Genomic DNA, 23,286 nt, shown 5'->3' with positions numbered 1-23,286 from the left:
TAAAAAAAAAACAAAGACCTGTAACCACCCTGTAAATCACGTTAAGATTCAAGTAACGATCAATTTTCCATGCAAGGGAAAAATCAAAGGTATCGTGGCCGGGTCAACAAGAGAAGCAATGAAAGGTCCAACTGATCTTTAGGCAAATTTGATCATTCCCCTTTCTTTTTCATGCCCGTTCTTCCAAATTTCATCTTTGGCCGTATACTGCGAGAGTCAATGATACATTTAATGTCCTGCAAACGCCATCTCCTTCTCGGCCACCATTGCCTCCTCCCGGAACTTCTTGTATATGTCGCTCCGGTAATATTTCCTCGTCCGGATCACCAGAATTATGGAAACAAGGGCGCCCATGAACGTCACGGCCGCGATTATAATGAAAGACAATTTGAAGCACTCAACACCAACACAATTCAAAGCCTGCCCATCTTTCCTCGTAAGGCCTAAAGCAGCCAGTTGCTTTCTAGCCTCCTTGTCATATATATGTCCGGTGACACTCACGTTGAGCACGTATAGCCCAATCGGGCTAGCCATGGACCCGAAATTGTACAAAGTAGAGTAATATTTTAGGCCGAAAATCTCCGAAATTGTTGTGAAAACTATTGACCATTGTGCACCGAAGCATAAGCCGATGATCACCGATGCCATGTAGAGACCGCCGGGGCGGTGAAATGCGACGAGGAGGTGGCCGACGCAGGCAACCAAGAGGATTAGAGTGAGCATGAGAGGGCGAGGGAACTTGTATTTCTTTAATAGGATTTCAGAGACCAAGCCACCCATCACCCGTCCAAGGTAATTCCATATGCTTACGAGTGACACGAATGTGCTTACGCTACGTGGCGTGTACCCAAGAGAGGCTCCCATCTGCGCCAAATTGTCTATCGCCGTTAATGTGCCGCCGACGCCAGAAATCACGGTGAAGAAGAGAATCAAAAGGTCAACGCTAAAAAGAGCTTGGAGGATAGTATAGTCCTCTCCTCTCGCCGGGGGCTTGAATATGTTTGCCCAACAGGAAACTTGTGGCACCGGCGCCTTGTTTGTGCTTGCAGAGACAAGAAGAGAATTTGTCGCTGCAGAAGATGAAGTAGTTTCAATGTTGTTGGCGGGCTTCTCGGTGATTGCTTTCATTTGGAAACCGTCGTTTTGTGCTGATTTCTTGCTCTTCCAAATCTTATGCTCTTCCAAAATAGCCACACCAAGAGGGAGAAAGAGCAAAAAAATCACCACGGCTGCGCTTCCGCCATACTCACTTTGCGTGAAGGCAACTTTTTGATCCACAATTATCATAACCATCATGAACCCCGCGAGGCCGAGTGTAAGATAAAAGAAATTATAGAACACTTGGAGCTCATTCGGCTGCCGATCCACCTTCATTATCCGAATAGTACGTGCAAAAGCCAAGCATATAGCGGCGGGAAGCCACCCCACCAGCAAAATCAAAGATTTGGAGTCGTTATAATAGAAAGCATGGTATAGTTGCGTGAGTATAGCGCCGCTGAGGCCGACGTATCCCTTGAGAAGCCCGAGCACGAGCCCACGGCTTGCAGGGAAGTTTTTGATGCAGGTGACCATCGCTCCCGTGTTGGCGAAAGCCGTTGAATTGGCGCCGAGGCAGATGTACAAGCACATCATCCACACTTTTGGCTTTGCCATTTTTTCCGTCACCGCCAGCCATATCATCAAGTACCCAAACATGTTCATGACTGCTCCCGTTGATAAAACGAACCACGGCGGCGTGACTTCTGCGAGGAGGCCAGAGAGGACGCCGACGTTGGTTCCAACGTCCTTGAAGAAGCTGACCAAATTGAGCGTTGATTGGTCATAGCCAAGCACCCGCTTGAGGACATTGGAGTATAGTCCGAAGGCATATGGTGTGCCGGCGGTGGACATGATTATAAAAGAAGCGATCACCATGAACCATGGCCCACAGAAGAAGTGGAGGAAGAAGCTCTTCTTCATATTCTCCATTTTAAGGCACTTTCGAGCTTGTTATGGAGTTTGGAAGACAAGTGAGCTAGGTAACAATATATAGACGCTTTCATATCTCACTTTCATTTTTTAAGTTCAATGATTTCTGTTTGTGTGGTTAATTAATTCTGATTTTTCTAAATAATTAATACAGCCGAGGTAGACTGAAATCAAAGCAAAAAGATTGTCTACTTTTGACTTCCATTATGGCATTATGCATGATTAGTCCACCTTCCCCCAATGAATTTGATCAATATTCGGTAGTTTTTGTTTTTGTTTTTTTTGTTTTTTCTTTGAATAAATCAATATCCGGTAGTTGATACAACAATGGTGGACTTGGACAAGGGATCTTTATAGCCATATAATGTAGGAGAGAGAGAATCAAATTAATTTACCATTCTTTATTCTGGCAATGCTAGGGTACTACAATTTCTATTATAAGTCATTTACAAATTGACGTGACAGTGTTACTGGACTTGTCAAGTCAATTTACAAGTTAATATGACAATTACCACAATAATACTACACAATTAATGAAGTTTAATTGTGAACGATTACTTAATTATTTTTTCCTAAATCATTTTACGTGAGCCTAATATATAATTAATTCAATTATACAGCAAAAAAAAATAAAAAAAAATGATTCAATTATACAGCAAAATAATCTGCTTTTTATATTCATGTTCCTAAGACTTTTTTATACAGAAGATGTCCAATTCATGTGACACGAGTATAAATCCATTAAGCTTTTAGGCTGACTTTGTCTTTGATATGGCGCCACAAAATCCGTCAAATCAAACGATGACAACGCACGTTCCGTGTACATTATGCTGTCCAAATAAACAACAAATAAGTATCCTATCTTTTCTATATTAAAAAATTACAAATAATAGATATTTTAATGTCCACGTTGATTTTCTATATATATATATATATATATATATTAAGGTGGGTCATTGTCTCCATCAACGTCTGAAGGACTTCGTGCGATAAAAGGGATCTCCATTGACTTGAAGAGGGATGGATCATTTTAGTAGGATGGATTAGAGGTTAGATTTAAATAAAAAAAAATTAAAAAAAAAAAAAAAAAGACTTAACATGTATATTAAGAGTGAAGGTGAAAGGAAGGGTGAGGGTGGGAGGATGCAGGCGAGTAGGTGTGGGAAAAAAAATTGGGCTGAGTGCATGGGGAAGGAAAAAGAGTGGTAAATTATATATTGAGTCTATTGACATTGGGATAGAAGAAAACAAAGATTAAACATATTTAATGTTGTGAAGGTTGGAAGTTGTTTATCTTCTAGTATCAAGTTGTTTTGATATTGCAAAGTACGGGATAGAAGAAATTGATTGGACATTTGAAAGATCAAGGCAAAAATAATTCAAATTTAAGAACGAATTCTATCCCAACCCAAATAGACCGATAGTAAATAAAATTGGGATTTTTCTGACCGTGTATGATAATAAATACTAAATATAAATTAAAGTTTGAAGGCTATATATAAAATAAACTAAGGAAGAGACAAAATAATTATTGTGGAACCCTAATTGCCCAAAAGAAAATAAAAAATAGGGATAACCGTAAAATTGGTTCGTGGGTTTGGTCTAAATTACAAATCTCTCCTTATGTTATAACAAATCATTTATAGGTCCATGTAATTGGCTAAATTATAAATCACTTTATGTGGTATAAAAAAAATTAAAAAAAAAAAAATTATAGGTTTTTATGATAGGCCAAAATAACAATTTTCTTCCTAAAATCAATTTTCATTGAGTAACTTAACAGAATCCATTACTCTGTCACGTCATAGTGTTATAGTAAATTAACATAATCTCTTATCCCGTAACTCTCCCTCATTTTCATCTTCCTTGCCATGATTTTGGAACATTTTGCAAAAAATATTTGACAGTCACATTTTGTGAAGTGGTTGACAAAGATAAAGATGAATGAGGGTTACATACGGAGTAAAGTTTTGGGGATATAATTAATAGATTAGGTTATTTACTGTAGCCGTATGACGTAGAGTGATGGTTGATATGTAATCTTAGCTGGCGTCGTAAAATGATATGAAAAATCCTAATTGTCATTTTTGAAAATCAGAAATTAATAATAACATATATCACGTTTTTATTGGGTATGATGTGGCAAAATGGGAAATTTTGTTAAGTTACTTAAAGGAAATTGATTTCACGGAGTAAATTGTTATTTTGGTATACCTTGAGGACTTATAAATTATTTTTTATACCACTGAGAATGATTTGTAATTTAGGCCAACTAAAAGGACCTATAACTATAAGTTATTTTTTTATACAACATACAATGATTTGTAATTTATGCCGACCACAATGATCAATTTTACATTTATCCCTAAAAAAATATATTTGAAAGACAAATTTGATTAATACTTCAAAATTAAGTTGACAATAATTAATACATATATATCATATGTCTCTATATAAGCTAAATTTGATTCCAAACCTAAAAATAAATATTAAAATATTAATTAAATAATTAAATTTATCTTTTTTCCTTCCAAAGTTGGTGAAATGAGTAAGAAAGTTAGAAAGATGACGATGGACATTTAGTTATTTTTACATTATTGTCCGTTTTACATTAATAACTAAAGTATAGATTGAATATTCAATACAAATGATAAATTTCTTCAGAGCTAGCATGATCTGATGGTAAAATTACGTATGAAAGAGAGAGAATGATATTGACTCATATGAAAATAGACAAAAAGAAAAAAAGACGTGGAACTTTATAAACCAAGGTAGTTTTACAGGAAAGAAGAAGATCTAAGGGTGCCGACAAATAAAGTCCCAGCCGCCATTGTTAGTTACCTTGTGCCTCAGCCTTTCGGACACCTTTTCCAGACATCGCTGTTTCAGTGAGGGCCAAATTCGCATGATCCTGATCTCGAAACTTCTTATATATGTCGCTCTTGTAAAATTTCCCAGTCCTAAACACCAAAATGAGTGAAACAAGTGTGCCAAAGAAGGTGACAGCAGTAATGATAATGAAAGACATTTTGAAGCACTCAACCCCAATGCAATTTAGGTCCTCCCCAGCCTTCCTTTGGAGCCCCAAAGCAGCCAGCTGCTTCTCAGCCTCCTTATCATACAAATGCCCGGTGACCCTCACGTTGAGCAAATAAGACCCAATCGGGCTAGCCACTGCCGCAAAATTGAACAATGTAGAGTAGTACTTGAGCCCAAAAAGCTCGGAAATAATGGAGAAGAGTAACGGCCATTGTGCACCAAAACAAAACCCAATAATCACCGACGCCACGTAGACGCCACTTGGTACATTGAAGGCAATTAGGAGATGGCCGACGCACGACAATAGGAGGATGAGAGTAAGCATGAGGGGGCGAGGGAATTTGTACTTTGTTATGAAAATTTCCGAGGTAATACCTGAAAGAAATAATAATGCAGAAATAATAAGATAATGACACAGAGATATACATAGTTCGGTTTATAACCTACATCCACAAGATCAACCTATAAAAGTTAGTAATAATTTTAAACCGTGACTATTATTCTCGAACTCCATAAAATACTCTAACAATACCTGCAACAACGCGCCCGAGGTAGTTCCAAATGCTTACTAGAGACACGAAAGTGCTTATACTTTGCTTCGGGTATCCTAAGGATGTTCCAATCTGACCCAAGTTGTCTATTGCCGTTAACGCTCCACCGAGGCCGCAGATTGATGCGAAGAATATCACCGCCATGTCGATGCTGAAAAGTGCTTGGAGTATTGTGTAGTCCTCCCCTCTGTCCGGAGGCTGAAACGCCGTCTTCCAACAAGAAATAATTACTTCCTCTTTTTGAGGTAATTCTATAACTGAAATTGCTGAAGTTTGAGAAGGATGATGATTATTCACTGGCGCTTCTTCTAATTTCTTGCTCTTCCAAACCTTATACTCGTCCTTAATAACGACAGCAAGTGGGAGGAAGAGCAAGAAAAGCACCACGGCGGCGCTTCCTCCATACTCGCCTTTTGTAAACGCCACCCTTTTCTCTACTATAATTATGATCATCAAGAAGCCGGCAAGAGAGAGCGAAATATAGAGGAAATTATAGAAAAGTTTGACGATCTCTTTTGGGTCCCGAACAGCCTGCTTCATGATCCTCATGGTCGGAAGAAAAGTGAGTGATATTGCTGTCGGAAGCCAAGCTATGAGCAAAATCAAAGATTTGGAGTCGTCGCCGTAGAGAGCATGGTACAACTGTGTAAGAACAGCTCCACTAAGACCCGTATAGCCCTTCAAAACACCAATCACGACGCCGCGGCTTTCCGGGAAGTTCTTTATGACGGTGACGAGGCCGCCGGTGTTGACGAAGGGTTGGGAGTTGGATCCGAGGCAGATGTACAAGCACATTTGCCAGACTTTGGGCTTGGCGATTCTTTTTGTGACGCTGAGCCATATCATGAAGTAGCCGAAAAAATTTAAAGACGCGCCCATGGCTAAGACGACCCATGGCGGCGAGATCTCGTTGATTAGTCCGGCGATGATGCCGATGTTGGCTCCCAAGTCCTTGTAGAAGCTGACTAAGTTGAGGGTGCTTTGGTCGTAGCCGAGCGCCGACTTGACCTCACCGGAGTAGAGGCCGAAGATGTAGCTCAAGCCGGCGGTGTTCATGATTAGAAGAGACGCGAATATCATGAACCTCCGCCCCTTGAGCACTTGGAGGGTGAACCCCTTCATGTCCGCCAAACAGCCCACCATTTCTTTCACTTCGTCTGTTCTTTCTTCTTGTTTTTTGATTTTTGCTCAGGTCTTTCACTGACGATCGGTACTCATGATTGTTGGCTAGTTGTTATGCAGTTAGACCATGCACGGTGAACTAATGTGTGTATATATATATATATATATATATCAAAAATGGTAGCGTGGCCATAAAAATTACCTTTAGATTTTTATTATAAAATGTTTACTTTCTATTTTATTTTCTTGCACAATATCTCTTCAAGTACTGTAGATTTAGGATGGACACGAGATATGCAGGAGAATGACACAAAATACATATCCTACATATAGGTCCCACAAATTCGATAATTAATGTGCTTTCCTGGTGTTCTCTTAGTGTCCTCCTGAGATGGACAAAAGATGTGCAAAAGAATGATATCAAACACATATCTATCTATATATTGACCTGCACTTAAGAGCGTGGTAGGATCGATGAGTGTGTATATATACCATTTCTCAGTATCTAATATATTTTGCAAATTGAAGTTCATGAAAACAGAAAATTAAATACTAAATTATAATATCCTTTCACATGTCACTGAAGGTATTAATTATATTAGTTTTCTCACTTTGTTTAAAGATTTTCTTAGTTTTATATGTGATATTGTGTTTATTGAGCAAGAGTATCTTCCAGAGTAATGAAAATCGGAATATAATGAAAATCTCCAAGTTTCTATTAATAATAATAATAAATATTTCGTGTGTTCTTAGATACTCTTATTTTATATACAATCATGACAACTTGGATGGGAATTGGATGCAATGGGTGTGAATGGCCTCATGTTAAAGGGTTCTCGAAATCCATCTTGTTCAGTTAGCTAGGTGTCAAAAAGTCCGAATACCTGCCCTAACAAAATGGGGTTCAAAAATATCGTCCTGCATGTTGCACATGCAAATATGCAATGGACAGCTTCAGCACCCTATAGAAATGGAGACAACTCTTGTTTAAACCGACAAAAAGTGCAATTTAATTAGTAAGTAACAAATTAAATTACCTTCTTCCTTTTTCCATGCAATTTACAAATTCTGCAAGCGAATTGAAAGGCCCAAACCTTGATCAATTGAGCACACAATTAATCACGAATAATTACTGCAAATAAATGAAACACATAGAAAATAGGCTGGAAATTGCCTAGAAAAAATATAATTCAGGTCAAAATTACAATGGTTAGTGATTGGTTGTTTCAAATCTGAGAGCTGAGAGGGGGTTTATTTTATTTTCCCCATAAGTCTACGCCTTATGAATCAAGGCAATTAGGATATTGGGTGAATGGCTGTCAAGTTTCAAAATAATTGACATAATCTGCCTATTCCACAACCACAAGGCTGAGAGTTTGCCGACATCCAACAATATTAATAATAGCTATTAAAAATCTCGACCTACCCTCTCATGTTTTGTGTATATATATATATATATTCTCATACAGCTATATATAATAATGTGTCCAAATATAAATTTTTCCTTTGAATTAAATATCTGTACCGTCAATTCTATATATAATTAGTCAAATAAGCTGCTTCATTTGTCAAAAATCAAAAGTTTATCTCTTCTTCTTTTTATTTTTCTTTTTTCTTTTTTCTTTTATTTATTTAGGACTTTCAGTGGTATGATGGAGTTGCAATTACGGTAACCATAAAAATATAATAAAAAATGCCGTAGTCAAACCATGAGTCACCGATCGGCCTCTCTTTATCCTTATCTAGCTTACTCCAAGTAAATTAAGTAAGCCAAGTGACCTTATCAAACGACAAGAGACAATTTGTACCATGTGGCAAATTAAATAATAGGTTAATAATAAAACAACTTAAAATTCCAGCATTTACGGAATCGCGCATGCTTTTCATTTTTGGTGATATCAAGAGGAATCCATCCATCCAAAAAAAAAACAAATGAAATAATGTTTAATTTACTATTTAGATTTTTTTTTTGTTATAAATTATATTTTGATGGTCTACATGATGGTTCATGGCACTTTATTTAAATCAAGTGATAATATATTCACTATATAATAGACTTTTTTTTTAAAAAAAATATTTATTCCACCACATCATCGCTAGCTGTTGAGATCCCTGGGAGAAAGTTTTATTTTTTGTTTTTGTTTTTTTTTTTTTTTTTTCATTATTTGTCCCACCACCACCATTGTTGGGATTCATGAGAAAAGCGCTCTTGTTTTTTTTTTTTTAATTATTTTTTATTAAATTTTTTATGACGGTGGTACTGTGATGAAGATGGTCATGCAGAAATGAGAATTGAAAACATCGCCGCTGCACCACCACCACGACGGCCACCAAAAGCCCAACAAGGTCAAGGTCAATTTCGAGCTTCAAGCTTGAAAATTAGGCGTATTAAAAATAAAAAATAAAAAAAGAGTCAAAGTTTCAAGTGGAGACGAAAGCTGAAAACTCCATTTCTAACTTCAAAGGAGTCGGTATCCAACCCTACATCTGGACATGATAAGCTTAATTTACTAGCTTTGTCATCCTTTCTTGATTAATTATTTTTTATTGTCAATTCTGAATATTCATGGCATCATCATCAGTCAAAAAAATAAAAAATAATCGTCTTTTAATCTTTTATTTATTTATTTTCTGTTTTCATTGTTGTTAATTAGTGGTATGATTACGTTTGGGATATATGTAGTCAAACCATATAGTCACCATCCTCTACTCTATCCCAACTAAAATAAAGAGCGTCATTATCCCTTGAAACATCTACATACGACATACCAAATTTTATTCAAATTTAAATAAATATTAAAGACTTAAAAAAAGACACTTCCAGACTGCAAGTAATTGGTATCATTGGTTGTTATCTGCGTAACTGCACATGGATGTGGTTAGAAAAAAATTATTAACCATATATGCAGATGCGGTTAACCGTTTTATGGTAGGTTAATAACCATATCTGTATATACATGAAAACAAATTCACCAAAACGACGTTGTTTTGGTATAGAGTTTCATCTACAATACTGAACCTAAAAAAAAAACACTAAAATAGGCTCAAAGCAATTTCCAAATCGTCTGATGGCCCTAAATAAAGCCCAAAGAAAACACAAAGCACTAAATATGCTCAAAATGCTCATTACCTAATAGGCGATTAGCGGTGCGATTTTGCCTTCAATAACCACAATAACTATGCGGGTAGTGGTTAATAACCACACACTTAAGACAGGTGGATGCGATTATATATAAATGATAACCACATAATATGGTTGCAGAAGAGGTTAGAGACACGTCCACATCCACATGTATCACCCTATATAGTAAGTTCTCATTCAAAGTCGTAGAAAAATAACATAATATATTAAGAGAAAGAGAGAGGAAGAGAGATAAAGAAGTTGAAGAAAACCTATGACTCATAATACAAATGGTGTTCTTTTTTATAGGTAAAATGTGATAAGTAAATATGATAACTTAGACTAAACAAGCTAGGAAGAAAATCAATAATAAACCTAGAAGGAAAGTAAATTATGCTAAGATGAAAAACACATGAAAACATTCTAACAAAATAATCCAAGATGTTACTAATTGAGAAAATAAAATAAAGAGTAATGTTTATTTTACATTGATTGAAATAACATGTTTTTAAGTGTTTTTTTTTTTAAAAAAAAAAATTAAAGTGAATGATATAAGAAGTCATTTAAAAGTTGTCATGTCAACAACAATAACATTACTTTAAATTTAAATAGCATCGTTAATTTTAAGGTAGAATATGCATTCTAATTAACATTTTCCAAGACCCCAACGAGGGTTTACATAATTTAGCAAGAAAAAAAAAAAAGAATGCGACTGTGTCCCTATTTCTTCAAAGATCTATCCATACATCTTTCATTGTTAGAGTCAATGGCTGTGGCCACCATTTGCCTCCAAGGATCCACTACGGTCTCCGGCCACCTCCATCTCCTTCTCAGCTGCCAGCGCCTCCTCCCGGAACTTCTTGTAAATGTCACTCTTATAAAATTTCCTAGTCCCACTACAAAAAAAAAAAAATGGTATTTTTTGACATGGCAAACAGTAACTTATGTTTGCCACGTCAAAACATATTGATGTGTCGAAGAAAACACGTCAACAGATATATTTTTGACGTGGCGCACTGTAACACGTCAAAAGTTTTTGACGTGTGGAATTCACGATGGAAACCAGGGAGCCATACAATGTCACTGCAGTAATTATGATAAAAGACAATTTGAAGCACTCAACCCCATTACAATTCAAAGCTTTCCCAGCCTTCCTCTCGAGTCCCAAAGCAACCAGTTGCTTCTTAGCCTCTCTATCATATAAAGGCCCAATGATTCTTACGTTTAGGATATACAAGCCAATGGGGCTAGCCACCGAACCAAAATTGTACAAAGTAGAGTAGTACTTGAGGCCAAAAATTTCAGAGATTATTGCGAAAATCAACGGCTATTGTGCACCTAGGACTATTAAGAGAGCAAGCCGCTCGTGAGCGAGCTTGAGCTCAACTCATGCTCGACTCAAATATTAAATAAAGTGTTTCGTGAACACGAATTCTTGCTCGAATATTAAACGAAATTAGCTCGGCTCGACTCGGCTAAGCTCGTGAGCAGTTCGTATAAGGCTCGAATTGGTAGTTATTCACATAACTCCTCATATTAATATTAAAAATTGATGATTTTTTTTTTTTTTTTTCTAATAGTATCCTTTTATTATAAAATGATGCATATTCTTTCTCTTCGAAACCAAGTGCCTTACTGTATTGATTCAGGCTCCATACTCCGCTATACTCCGCTAGCTAGACTAAGCAAATGCTCGTATGCAAGCTGGCTTCTTGAGCCGTTTAAAAGTACTTGAAGTTTAAATTTATAATAAAAAAATAAATAAAATTAAATTAAATATAAAAGCCAGCTTGTGAACTGGCTCAGCTCGACTTGACTTATTATGAGCTCAAGCTCGATTTTTTGGCTCATCCTTGAGCTCGGCTCGAGCTCGAGCTCGAGTAAAATTTAAACAAGCCGAACCTAAATAAGGAAAGCTCGCTCAAACTCGGCTCATTTACACCCCTATGTGCACCAAACAAAAACCCGGTGATTATTGATGCCACATAGAGACCATCGGGAGGGTTAAACAGGATTAAAAGGTGACCCGCGCATGCTATAAGGAGGACTAGAGTAAGCATGAGAGGGCAAAGAAAGTTGTATTTTTTCAAAAGAATATCGGATACCGAGCCCGACATTACTCGTCCAAGAAAATTCCATACGCTTACGAGTGACACAAAAGTGCTTGTGCTTCCAGTCGGGTATACGAATGAAGTTCCCATTTGCCCCCAATTGTCTATCGCCATTAAGGTGCCTCCGACGCCGAAAATTGATGCCAAGAATAGTATTAACATGTCGGCGCTGAAAAGTGCTTGGAGTATGGTGTAGTCCTCGCCTCTCTCCGACGGCTGAAATACGTTTCTCCAGCATGATACTTGCTCCTGTCTTGGTAGCACCGTAGCTTCTGTGTTCTGCTTCTCAGGGATTATTGTCAGCTGGGAAATTATAGAACACTTGGAGCTCTTTTGCTGCCGATTCACCTTCATGATTCTTATAGTTCGTAGAAAAAAGAATGATATCTCCCCCGGAAGCCAACTTATAAGCAAAATCAAAGACTTTGAGTCATTGCCATAGATTGCATGGTATAGTTGCGTGAGTATAGCACTGCTAAGCCCCGCGTATCCCTTTAGAAGCCCCAACACCACCCCGTGGCTTTCCAGGAAGTTCTTCACGCTGGTGACGAGTACTTCGGTGTTGGCAAAAGAGGTTGAATTTGATCTGTTACAATATAAATTAAATTATTAAATTCATCATTTTCTATTAAATTATTGAATTCGAATCTCTAACTTAAGCTTTTGAAATAAATTTAACATATGTACCGAAGACATATGTAGACACACACATCATCCATTTGCGGGGTTGCGCCATTCTTTGAGTCACAATCAGCCATATCATGAAGTACCCAAAAAAGTTGATCATTGCTCCCAAAGATAAGACAAACAACGTGGGTGTGACCTCAACAATGAGGCCGTAGATGACACCGACATTGGTACCGATGTCCTTAGAAAAGCTGAGGAAGTTCAGGGTACTCTAATCATACTCGAGCTCTGACTTGAGGACGTTGGAGTATAGGCCAAACATGTACGGTGTGCCAACAATAGACATTATTAGAAATGATGCAAACACCATGAACCATGGCCTTGTCAGCACTTGGTTGATGAAGCTCTTCTTGCAAGCCGGACGGCCGCAGCCAAGGTCTGTCGGTATCAATTAAGTCTAGCAGCCTCCATTGGTTTCAGTCTCTCAGAAAATCCAAACTCCTGAAACTGGTTAATTTCTTAAGGTTAATACGTAGACAGAAAGACAAGAATATGGCAACATTATTGCTTTAACAAATACAAAATGTCGAGTTTGGAGTGAACAAATACATGTTAGTTTAATAGATTAAGTTGAAGAAAATTAATAGACATATGTTAGTTTAATTCCTCAACTCGTTTAAAGGAAAACTTTGTTAAAAATTACTCTATATTTTAAGGGGCTTTAAGTGAATTAAAATATGAATGTGTGTAACATTATTAAAAAATAAAAAAATAGAAAGTCACAAAAAAGACCAAATAGCTAGTGAGAAAGGATAGGGGAGGCTTATTTGTTTTTTTAATCGTGAACCGGATTTAAATTTGACCTCATTGTTCAATCCTTATATGTCCAATTTATTATACTTTGTTGACTGGGTTATGATTATTTTATTTTTTATTTTTTTGGTTGGATAACTGTAGATAAATAATTAAATATTAACTCATTGCATCGCATTTCAACGAACTTAACCGACCATATATATCTTAAAGGAGATCGAGGAGACTTACGTAACTACGTTGATAGCGTGAGTTTGACGTTCATAACGTGAGCTTTTATTTGAATTAACATCAATTGTATAAAATATAATAAAATTTAACATCAAATTTAATATTTTATCTCTTTTAATTGGAAAAATATAATTTGTATATCTCTCATGGGTATCTCTTGTGGACACTTGTAACACATAGATATGAGAGATGATAGATGAGAGTGCCATCATCTATCATCCGACATGACATAACATGACATTCTTAACCAATTATAGAAATTTTTTTATTATTATCATTTAACAACGATTAATCTAAAGATTAGTTAGTTGAAAGTATCATGTAAATATTATTGAATAATTGTATAATAAAGATATAGTATTTAACCTTACCAGGTGCGGAGGGGCCGGGGAGTTGAGGGGGGAAATTTCCCTTATCCATGCCATGTTTGCATACCTTCAGCTATTCATCAAGGACCAAATATTTTTCGAGAGAACAAATTTTTAGTCGACGTTCTGTTATTGTTTCAGACTCTCAAGCGATTGGAATTAGGTTGGAGAGGGGTTGAAGATGACGAAGGTTGAAAACGGTGTTTTAATCTTTTGAAGAAAAAAAAAAACGTATCGTTTTAGGCTTTGTGTTTACCAAACGAACGTTTGAAATGACTCAAAAACAGTTCGTTTAACTAATTCCACTGAACTCTCGATTGCACATGACGTGCCTTAGAAGAAGAAAAAAAAAAAAAAAAAGCATACGCGCCTACGCTTAGGAAACAAATAAATAAATAAATAAATAACACTCATATGCTTAGAAAAAACAAAAAGACTACGACAAACTAATTGACAAACCACACCGATTGGTAAGAGGGCCAATTGACAAAATCTAAATGCCTAAACCAGCTACAACTTACAACATTACAAGGGTTTAATTTAAAAAATAAAAAATAAAAAAATAAAAAAATAAAACTGACTAGTTTAAACTTAGCTAGGTCTGTATTTGAATTTTAGGGAAAAATTGTAAAATCATTTCTTATGGTTTACCTGAATTATAATTAATTATTTGCGGTATTAAAATAAATTCAGAAGTCCTTGAGGTATGCCAGAAAAATAATTTACTCTTTATAGTCAAATAATGGCTACTGACTTAACAAAATTTGCTAGTATGACGTGACTTAAATAGAATATATGTTACAATTTTATTGGTTTTGACATATCATAGTATTAGAATCTGTTAAATTAATGGATAAAATTTGATTGTAGTCTAGAGAGAGTAAATAGATTTTTAGCATATATCTGAAAGACCTTTGAGTTCATTTTGATCCTATAGGAAACTAATTGCAAATTATATAGGTAAACTATAGTGAATGATTTTGCATTTCTTTTCCTAATTTTTAAAACATGGATTTGCAATTGTTTCGTCAATTGTCATTCTTCAGAAGCCGTTCAACAATTCAACAAATTGTGATTTACGATTTCTTCTTATAACTTTAAGCATTCAATAATTCAAATCAATTGTTAGCTATTTTTTTAAGAGCTTGAGAGGTATGTAATCAAACTTTTACATTGATTAAACTTTTATATTTGGATTGGTGTTTTAAATTAATAGTTTATGAATATATATAGCTTTTGTTACATATTTTAATTGTATAAAATATATAATTGTAGTTACCTAACATTATGGAGAGCAATAATAATTCCATTAAGTTCAAATCAAGTTCTAAACGAGCTCATATTAAGTCGGAGGAGACTTGTTTGTAATTGAAGTGTTTGAAAATTGAAGAAAAGAAAGAGAAGTTATATTCTTTAAAAATTTTATTCAATTTTTGTTCAATTTGATTTTTTTTAATTTTGCCCCCTCTGACTTGAAATCCTGGCTCCGCCACTGGCCTTACTCTTATGCGAAAACCATACTTATCTCCTCAAACTACGTACCGCTTAATTTGCAATATCCCTCACAGACTACCAAGCCCTTTCACCTAGTCCCCGTCGTTACGATTTTCTATTAATTTGGACAGCAAACGCATAAAATGTCTATTATATCCCCTATGGGATGTGTGAAAATACAATTATGCCCTTGGATTAAAAAAAAAAAAAAAAAAAAAAGGACTAGCCATGGCACTAATTACCCACAACATCTACTTTTTGTTTTTTGTTTTTAAATTTTTTTTATATGAATGGGTATTATTATAATTTTGGGTCATGTGTATCGCATGTGATCCATTTTCCGTTGGATTTAATGAAAAAAAAAAAAAAAAAAAAAGGGTTAAGTGAAAGGGCTTGGTAGTTTGTGAGGAGGACATTACTTTTTTAAAAATTTAGGAACGATATTGTAAATTGAGTAATATTTTTAGGGAAATAAGTGAAATTTCCACTAGTATCGCCGCTTCTTTCCTTATGGCGTAAATCTTAGATTGGCAAGTTAATAAATAGGTGAATGCCATTCCATATAGGATTTGTCACGAGAAGAATGGCTAACACTGCCTTCGAGCTGACGGGCCCTTTACTGGACCTCTAGGCCTTTCTATATTTGGGTACTCTTCCTATCATACATAAGATAATATCCCACCATGAATTTAGTACAAAATGGTTAAAACTACCGATTTGTCTATCAAGAGTATTGGATAAATCTGTGTTACCCTATGCACCACCTAAGACTAAGAGCATCTCTAGCAGCAAAAGCTAATTTAGCTACTCAAAACGTCTTATTTATGGTAAAATGATTAGCTACATTTAGACTTAATCATTTTTTTTTTTTAAATGTTTGCTAGATTTCTAATTTATGGCAAACTGATTAGCAAGTGTGAATTGAATAGTTGTGTTCAACTATAGATAATGTCTTTTTATATTTACTAGAAGTAAGAATTGTAATTTCAAGGCTCAAATCACTGGATTGAGATCCTTGGCAATAGTGGGAAAATTGCCCACCAATTTTTTTTGAAATTCTGACCATCCATTTTCATCTAATAGTCATCATTCTACCACATATCTCACTTAATATAAAATAATAAAATATTATTATTTTTTAAAAAATAAATATAAAGTTAAATAATAATAAATAAAAATAACTATTAAAAAATATGGGGTGGCTGAACCACCCCTGGGGCCATGGGGGTAGTTGTTGGATGAAAATGGATGGTCAGGATTTCAAAAAAAATTGGTGGGCAATTTTCCCACTATTGCCGGGGATCTTAATCCCAAATCACTCAATATCTCATACAAGGATAGTGGATAATAACTATATTTAATTAATAACCACAATAACTATATCTGTGCAAATCTCTGGGCTTTCAAAGGATCCACTTTGAAGGTGACTCGAAGATTGTAGTTGATGGAATAAATTCTTCAAAGGAGGACTGGAGCCAAATAGGAATGTTACTGGAGGATATAAAGGTTGAGCTTAAAGCGATCCCCTGCTGGCGGATGTCTTTTATTTGTCGAGATAGAAATAAAGTGGCGCATACTCTATCGAAAATGGCTATAAAGAATAATGTAACTACTCAGTGGTTTTTTACTATTCCTGATTGTATCACTGATATCGTTAGGATGGAGTATTCCACTCCATCCTCGTAAGCTTTATATGAATGAGAAAGTATTCCTACTTCAAAAAAAAAAAAAAAAAGGATCCTCTCTATTTCTTCCATTTAGTGCATTTTGAAGGGTAGTGCATTTAATGCACTACTATTATTAAAAAATTTGGACAACACTACCCTTCAAAATGCACTAAATTAAGAAAATAGAGAAGATTTGAAATGGAGAAGATCCTTTTCCGATACGAATAAATACCTAAAAGTGATAACCACATTATGCAAATGCGGATTTTGCTAATAACCGCATCCCATCCATATTTCCACCTCTAGTAGATTTTGATGCTCTAAAAAAATGTTACCTCGTTGAGTCAATGCATATGCTAAATGAATGTCGATTTGATTTTTCTTTTATTTTCTTTAACCACGAGACTAGCTTATTGCATGGAGTAATATAGAATAAGGGGCATGTAACATTTCTTTCCTTTTTCGAAATAGATTTGAATTTTTTGAAAGAAATCGGAGAGAGATATTGAATCTAATGGGCGGCTAGGCCAGGGCTTTAAGAACCAGGATTTTAATTTTTTTTTTAAATATATCCTTTTAAGGAAATAGGTAATATTTGTACCAAAATATACTTTTGTTTTATGGAGATTCAATCCATAGGTTCTTTAGTATTAAATGTTGCTAATTAATTCATTAAACCAATCACATCATCGAGATAAAACTTTAAAATCAAAATATTTAAAAATATTTATTTTATGCTTTAGGAGTGTTTTGATCCATTTAACTAAGATATTCACTCACACTAATGGGCATGCACATCTGTAAGTCCATGTATCTGGGCTAGGCCTACAAATTACTCTATTTAAAATTTGGGTCGTTACATAGCAGCGTAAGAGCGGATGAAAACTAGTAACTTCCGATTTATAAGATGTAGTCTTTATCAGTCAATTCTGGTACCCTTTGAGGATAAGAAAAGTTGATCTATTGTTCATACTAGAAGAAGGAGGAAAAAAAAAATTTATTTTACCTATTCGGCTATTCTGCTAGAGACAAAATTGGGCTACTATGAGAGATTTGACTACTCTGCTTAAGTAACGAAATTTATGTGTCAGAAACTAAGTTGGATTCTTGAATTGAGCCTTGGTCCAAGAATTCTACTAAACATTTGGGCTAAATCGAGTTAAGTTTGCCATTTATTAGATATCAACCGAAAGAGTAGATGGAGAAGGTCGGGAGAAGGACAAGAGTAGATGCAAAGACGATTTGAAATAAATAAGCCAACCATTTGTCGATCCCCACATCATGGAATATGACCCTCTTCAGTTCATAATAGATTAAAGAATATTCAGGCCACAAATAGGACACATGTTCCACTATAAAAAAATAATAATAAAAAATAATATTTTAGATTAAAAAAAATAATAAAAAAAATGATAGCTGGCCACCCCATCTTGGCCATAGGGGGTGGCCGGACCACCCCATTTTAGCTAGGGGTAGCTTGAGAGCCACCACAACGACCAGCCGAGGGTGGCCAGACCACCCCCAAGGGCCAAATGAATTTTTTTTTTTTTTAGATCTGGCCCTTGGGGTTGGCTGGATCATCCCAAGGGCCATGGGGTGGCTGAAGCCACCCCTAGCCCCAACTAGGGTAGTCCGGCCACCCCCAATGGGTGGCCAACCACCCCTTAATTTTTTATAATTTTGTATATATATATATATTATTAATGGGATAGATGTCCCATTTATAGCCTCAGGATCACTTTAACCATTAACTAGATATTCTCCAATCCAAAATGAACTGAAAATGATCCTATTCTTCCGGTCACATAAGTAGGTAGGATAATCCCACATATACCCTCTATTGGCATTAATTGCTATATATACTCAAGTGCATTTTATAGAAGGTGCAATTTAATAAACCTTTTAAAATTGAAGGCCTAATTATCGAAAGTTCAAAATGAAAATGAAGAAAATCCAATGCGGATAAAGTGTGAGACCTCTCAATTTTATCACCAACAAAAGAATCATATAAAAAACAAAGACAAAATTTGGAAACTTTCCCCTTCGCAATGCATCGCGTACAAAGAACCAAAAAGCTAGGAGACAATTTCGATGTTAATGGAAAGATAAATGACAAAACAATTGCAAAAACTCCTTTTTCTTTTTTCTTTTTTCTTTTTTATTATTATTTTGCCCCCAATTATCAATTTGAGCTGTAAGATGTGGTTGGAAATTGAGGGGTTAGTTCTTGTGTCTTTATCTCTCTTTGCCTACGATGCTGTCAAGCTGGCCCATAAGAAAATTCCAATTAGAATAAAAAGGCCTCATTACTATATATTTAAAGAAAATGTAAAATTTATAGGAAATATAAAATAACAACAAACCCAAAGAAAATTCTTCTATTATACGAAATTTTCTTTACAGGTCAAATATATGTGTCCACTTCGTTATCTCATTTTACAGTGTCATTTCTACCTATAAATCTATCAATCATGCAATTTCGTTTGCTTTCTCTCAACCGTATCCTCAATATTGCCAACTCTAGCCACCTTGGCATCCGACGGTCCGGCGCCATTTCCGGCCGCCGCCATCTCCGTCTCAGCCTCCTTAGCCTGCTCCCGGAACTTCTCATAAATGTCACTCTTATAGAACTTCCTTGTCCGGAGCACCAAAATGATGGAAAAAAGTGCGCCAAACAATGTCACCACAGTAATTATAATGAAAGACAATCTGAAGCAATCTCCCCCAACACAATTCAACGACTTCCCATCCTCCCTTTTGAGCCCCAACGCCGCCATTTGCTTCTCAGCCTCTTTATCATATAAATTTCCAGTGACCTTCACGTTGAGCAAATAAAGGCCAATAGGGCTGGCCACGGACCCGAAATTGTACAAAGTGGAGTAGTACTTTAGGCCGAAAAGCTCCGAAATTATTGCAAAGAGTAACGGCCATTGTGCGCCGAAACAAAATCCGATAATAGCCGACGCGACATAAAGTCCGTTGGGGACGTTAAACGCGATGAGGAGATGGCCGGCGCACGATAATAGGAGGGTGAGAGTGAGGATGAGGGTGCGAGGGAATTTGTACTTTTTAAGTACAATTTCCGAGGCAAATCCCGACACTACCCTTCCTAGATAATTCCAAATGCTTACAAGAGACACAAATGTGCCTACACTTTTCTTTGGGTATCCATAGGAAGATCCAATCTGTCGCAAATTGTCTATGGCGGTTAAAGTTCCCCCAACACCACAAATTGCTGACATGAAAAGAATCAACATGTCCAAGCTGAAAAGTGCTTGGAGTATGGTGTAGTCATCTCCTCTGTCCGGTGGGCTGAAGGCGGTTTTCCAGCAAGAAGGTTGCTTTAATTCTCTGCTTGTTTCCGTGGCTGAATTTGGTGCTGGTAGAGATGGAGCTGCTTCAGTGATTATTTTCAAGGGCGGCACCGGAGCTGGAGAAATCAGCTCTAGATTCTTGCTCTTCCAAAGTTTGTACTCTTCCACAATAACAACACCAAGCGGGAGAAAGAGCAAGATAACCACCGCGGCGGCGCTCCCATCGTACTCACCCCGAGTGAACTCCGCCTTATTTTGTACTATAATCATAACCATCAAAAACCCAGCAAGCGCAAGTGAAATATAGAGGAAATTGTAGAAAACTTTGAGCTCGTTCCGCTGCCGAATGACCTTCATGTACCGAATAGTTCGGAGAAAAGTTAAAGATATCGCCGACGGTAGCCACCCAATTAGCAAAATCAGGGACTTTGGGTCATCACCATAGAGAGCATAATACAATTGCGTGATTATAGCGCCGCTAAGCCCCACATATCCCTTCAGAATCCCCAACACAGCGCCGCGACTTTCGGGGAAGTTTTTTACGCAGGGAACAAGTGAGCCGGTGTTGGCAAAAGACTGCGAGTTCGCCCCAATACAAATGTACAAGCACATGTGCCAAACTTGGGGCTTCGCAATTCTCTTGGTCACAGCCAGCCACATCATGAAGTAGCCGAAAAAGTTGAGGACTGCTCCAATTGATAGCACCACCCACGGCGGCGTGACCTCGTTGATTAGGCCGGAGAGGACGCCAACGTTGGCGCCCAAGTCCTTGAAGAAGCTGAGCAGGTTGAGGGTGCTTTGGTCGTACCCCAACACCAATTTGATGTCGCCGGAGTAGAGACTGAACATGTAGGTTGCTCCGGCGGCGGACATGATGAGAAATGAGGCGAAAATCATGAACCACCGCCCATTGAGGAGATGAAGGGGGAAGCTCTTCATGTTTGCCAACCCACCGTTAACTGGTCCGGCAACCACCATCTCTCTCTATCTCTGTGTGTATGGAGTTAGTAGAGGTGTGAGGGGACTAACACTCAATATATAGACACAAAAAAACGACTTCGAAGTTGACTGGTTGTGTGTATAGGAAAGAAGGGTTGAAAAAAAAAGAAAGAAAGAGAAAGGGTTGAAAAATATGCAGGAAATTAATAAATGCTTCATCTAGAATGATATTAACTCGAATCAATTATTGCAGAGAAATTGAGGCAAGGCTGGGCTGTCATATAATCTTATCCAAAAGAAAATTCACGGAGCTACATTTTTTTTTTTTTATTGTGGCAGGGCATGTACGAAGGTTTCCTTTTTGGAATTATCATAGTTGGTCGAGTGGGGAAGCGTATGTTTCTCCCAACGACTAGCTAGCAGTGCTGTAGCTGCTTGGAACCTTTATGTCGACAATGTTGACGTTTACGTTGAAAGTCAAGCCACCAATTTGGACAGAAATTTTTTTTCCATGGATGACGCTAGCAATTTGCAAGCGTAGTAGCATCAAACTTTGATTTTATCAATTCACTTTTGATTTAAGGGAAATTGTATATAAAATCCTTAGGTAAACGCGCCTTTTTTAAAAACTCCCTGGGTTTTTTTTTTCGAAAATTTACTCCTTGGGTTAATGGAAATGACAATAAAATCCATGCCGTCAAAATTTTTTAACAGCCGTTAGTCAAATTCAAAACGCACCGTTTCACCTTATTAAAATATTAATTTTTTTTTATTAATTTAATTTTAAAATTTAAATCTAAAAATAAAAAAATTAAAAAATTAATCTTTTGTCAACTCACGACTTCTTTCCTCAACCCCGGCGAACACACCCCAGCTCTCGAATCTCTCCGGCAACATCAACGGTGGTTTGGCTTCGGTGGTGCCTTCTCCAGTTGTTGGAGAACAATTGATTTCTCAGTTAGATTTCCAGTTGGTGACTTCTTGCCTTCAAATTGATTTTTCAAGTTGAAGAACAAGAAAAAGAGAATTTTACTGCTGGTTCTTGTTATTATATCTTGATGGTCTTTTATCTTTACAATTTCAGGGTCTCTACTGCAATTACCAAAGGGAGAAAAGGAGACTGTTGTCGATCTGATCATTGCTCAAAGTTTTTGGTTTCTTGCTCTGGGTTTTGTTGGTAGAAGGATTTTATGAATGGGTTTTGCTTAGTCTTTTTTTTTTTCTTTTTATTTCTGGTATATGGGATTTTTTCAGCTTGTCAGATGTCAACGTTTGGAGAATCTGGTTGTTTCCCTCAGAGCCAAGCTAACGTTTACCCAAGTCAATGTGATCATTGTTTCCCTCTTGCCTTCAAGGAGAATTACAGCAAGCATCAGAAAGGTTTAAAAAAATTCTACAGGCGTCAAAAGATTCCAACTTGTTTAAGACGGCTAAAACACATTAGCAGAGGCATGCATAACATTGTCCCTTAAGATGTTGGATTCTCATACACAAGACTCAGGAGCCCAATTTCAATAGCCCTTCTCAGAAAGGGAATTACATCAAAATTGCACATCTAAAAAAGGGATTCTGGTAGATTGGTAGCGCCTGGTTTGATGGAATTGCGTTTTTTCTGGGGTTGTCAATACTGAGAAAATTTGAGTGTTTTTTACTTTGTTTGGTTTGGGGAAGACCTTTTTTGGCATTGGATTGTGCTCTGTAATTATGTATTGTTTTGAGGAAAAATTGGAGGTTTGGATGTTTGTGATTACTCTAATCATTCAAATATGACAATGGAACTGTAGTAGTGCATTGTCGTTGTTAGGAAAGATCCATAGGAAGATGGACTCCACAACCCCTCCCTCCTCTCCTGTGCGAATTTACCAACTTCCTCTGTCACCTCACCACCACCACCTTCTTCCCCTGCTCCGTCGAATTCTTC

At 36.6% G+C, this 23,286-nt stretch overlaps 3 protein-coding genes and 1 pseudogene across 3 annotated transcripts; all 4 read right to left on the bottom strand.

Moving 5' to 3' along the window:
- Positions 1-1,968, bottom strand: LOC132188030 (uncharacterized). Its single transcript, XM_059602445.1, has one exon. The coding sequence runs from the start codon at positions 1,966-1,968 to the stop codon at positions 229-231; it is 1,740 nt and encodes a 579-aa protein (XP_059458428.1). The 3' UTR covers positions 1-228.
- Positions 1,969-4,708: 2,740 nt separating this feature from the next.
- On the bottom strand, positions 4,709-6,780 carry LOC132187241 (uncharacterized). The gene is made up of 2 exons (XM_059601487.1): positions 5,540-6,780; positions 4,709-5,382 (listed from the first exon to the last, which is right to left on the bottom strand). The coding sequence occupies exons 1-2, from the start codon at positions 6,699-6,701 to the stop codon at positions 4,802-4,804; spliced, it is 1,743 nt and encodes a 580-aa protein (XP_059457470.1). The 5' UTR covers positions 6,702-6,780; the 3' UTR covers positions 4,709-4,801.
- Positions 6,781-10,564: 3,784 nt separating this feature from the next.
- On the bottom strand, positions 10,565-14,003 carry LOC132188029 (uncharacterized; annotated as a pseudogene).
- A 5,450-nt stretch (positions 14,004-19,453) lies between these two features.
- Positions 19,454-21,413, bottom strand: LOC132187376 (protein NUCLEAR FUSION DEFECTIVE 4-like). The gene has a single exon (XM_059601670.1). It carries the CDS (start codon positions 21,402-21,404, stop codon positions 19,578-19,580), a length of 1,827 nt encoding a protein of 608 aa, XP_059457653.1. The 5' UTR covers positions 21,405-21,413; the 3' UTR covers positions 19,454-19,577.
- Between the last annotated feature and the right edge of the window lie 1,873 nt (positions 21,414-23,286).

The sequence above is a fragment of the Corylus avellana genome, chromosome ca7, assembly GCF_901000735.1.
Source record: "Corylus avellana chromosome ca7, CavTom2PMs-1.0".
NCBI classification, from domain to species: domain Eukaryota; kingdom Viridiplantae; phylum Streptophyta; class Magnoliopsida; order Fagales; family Betulaceae; genus Corylus; species Corylus avellana.
This window is presented reverse-complemented; position numbering and strand designations above follow the sequence as displayed.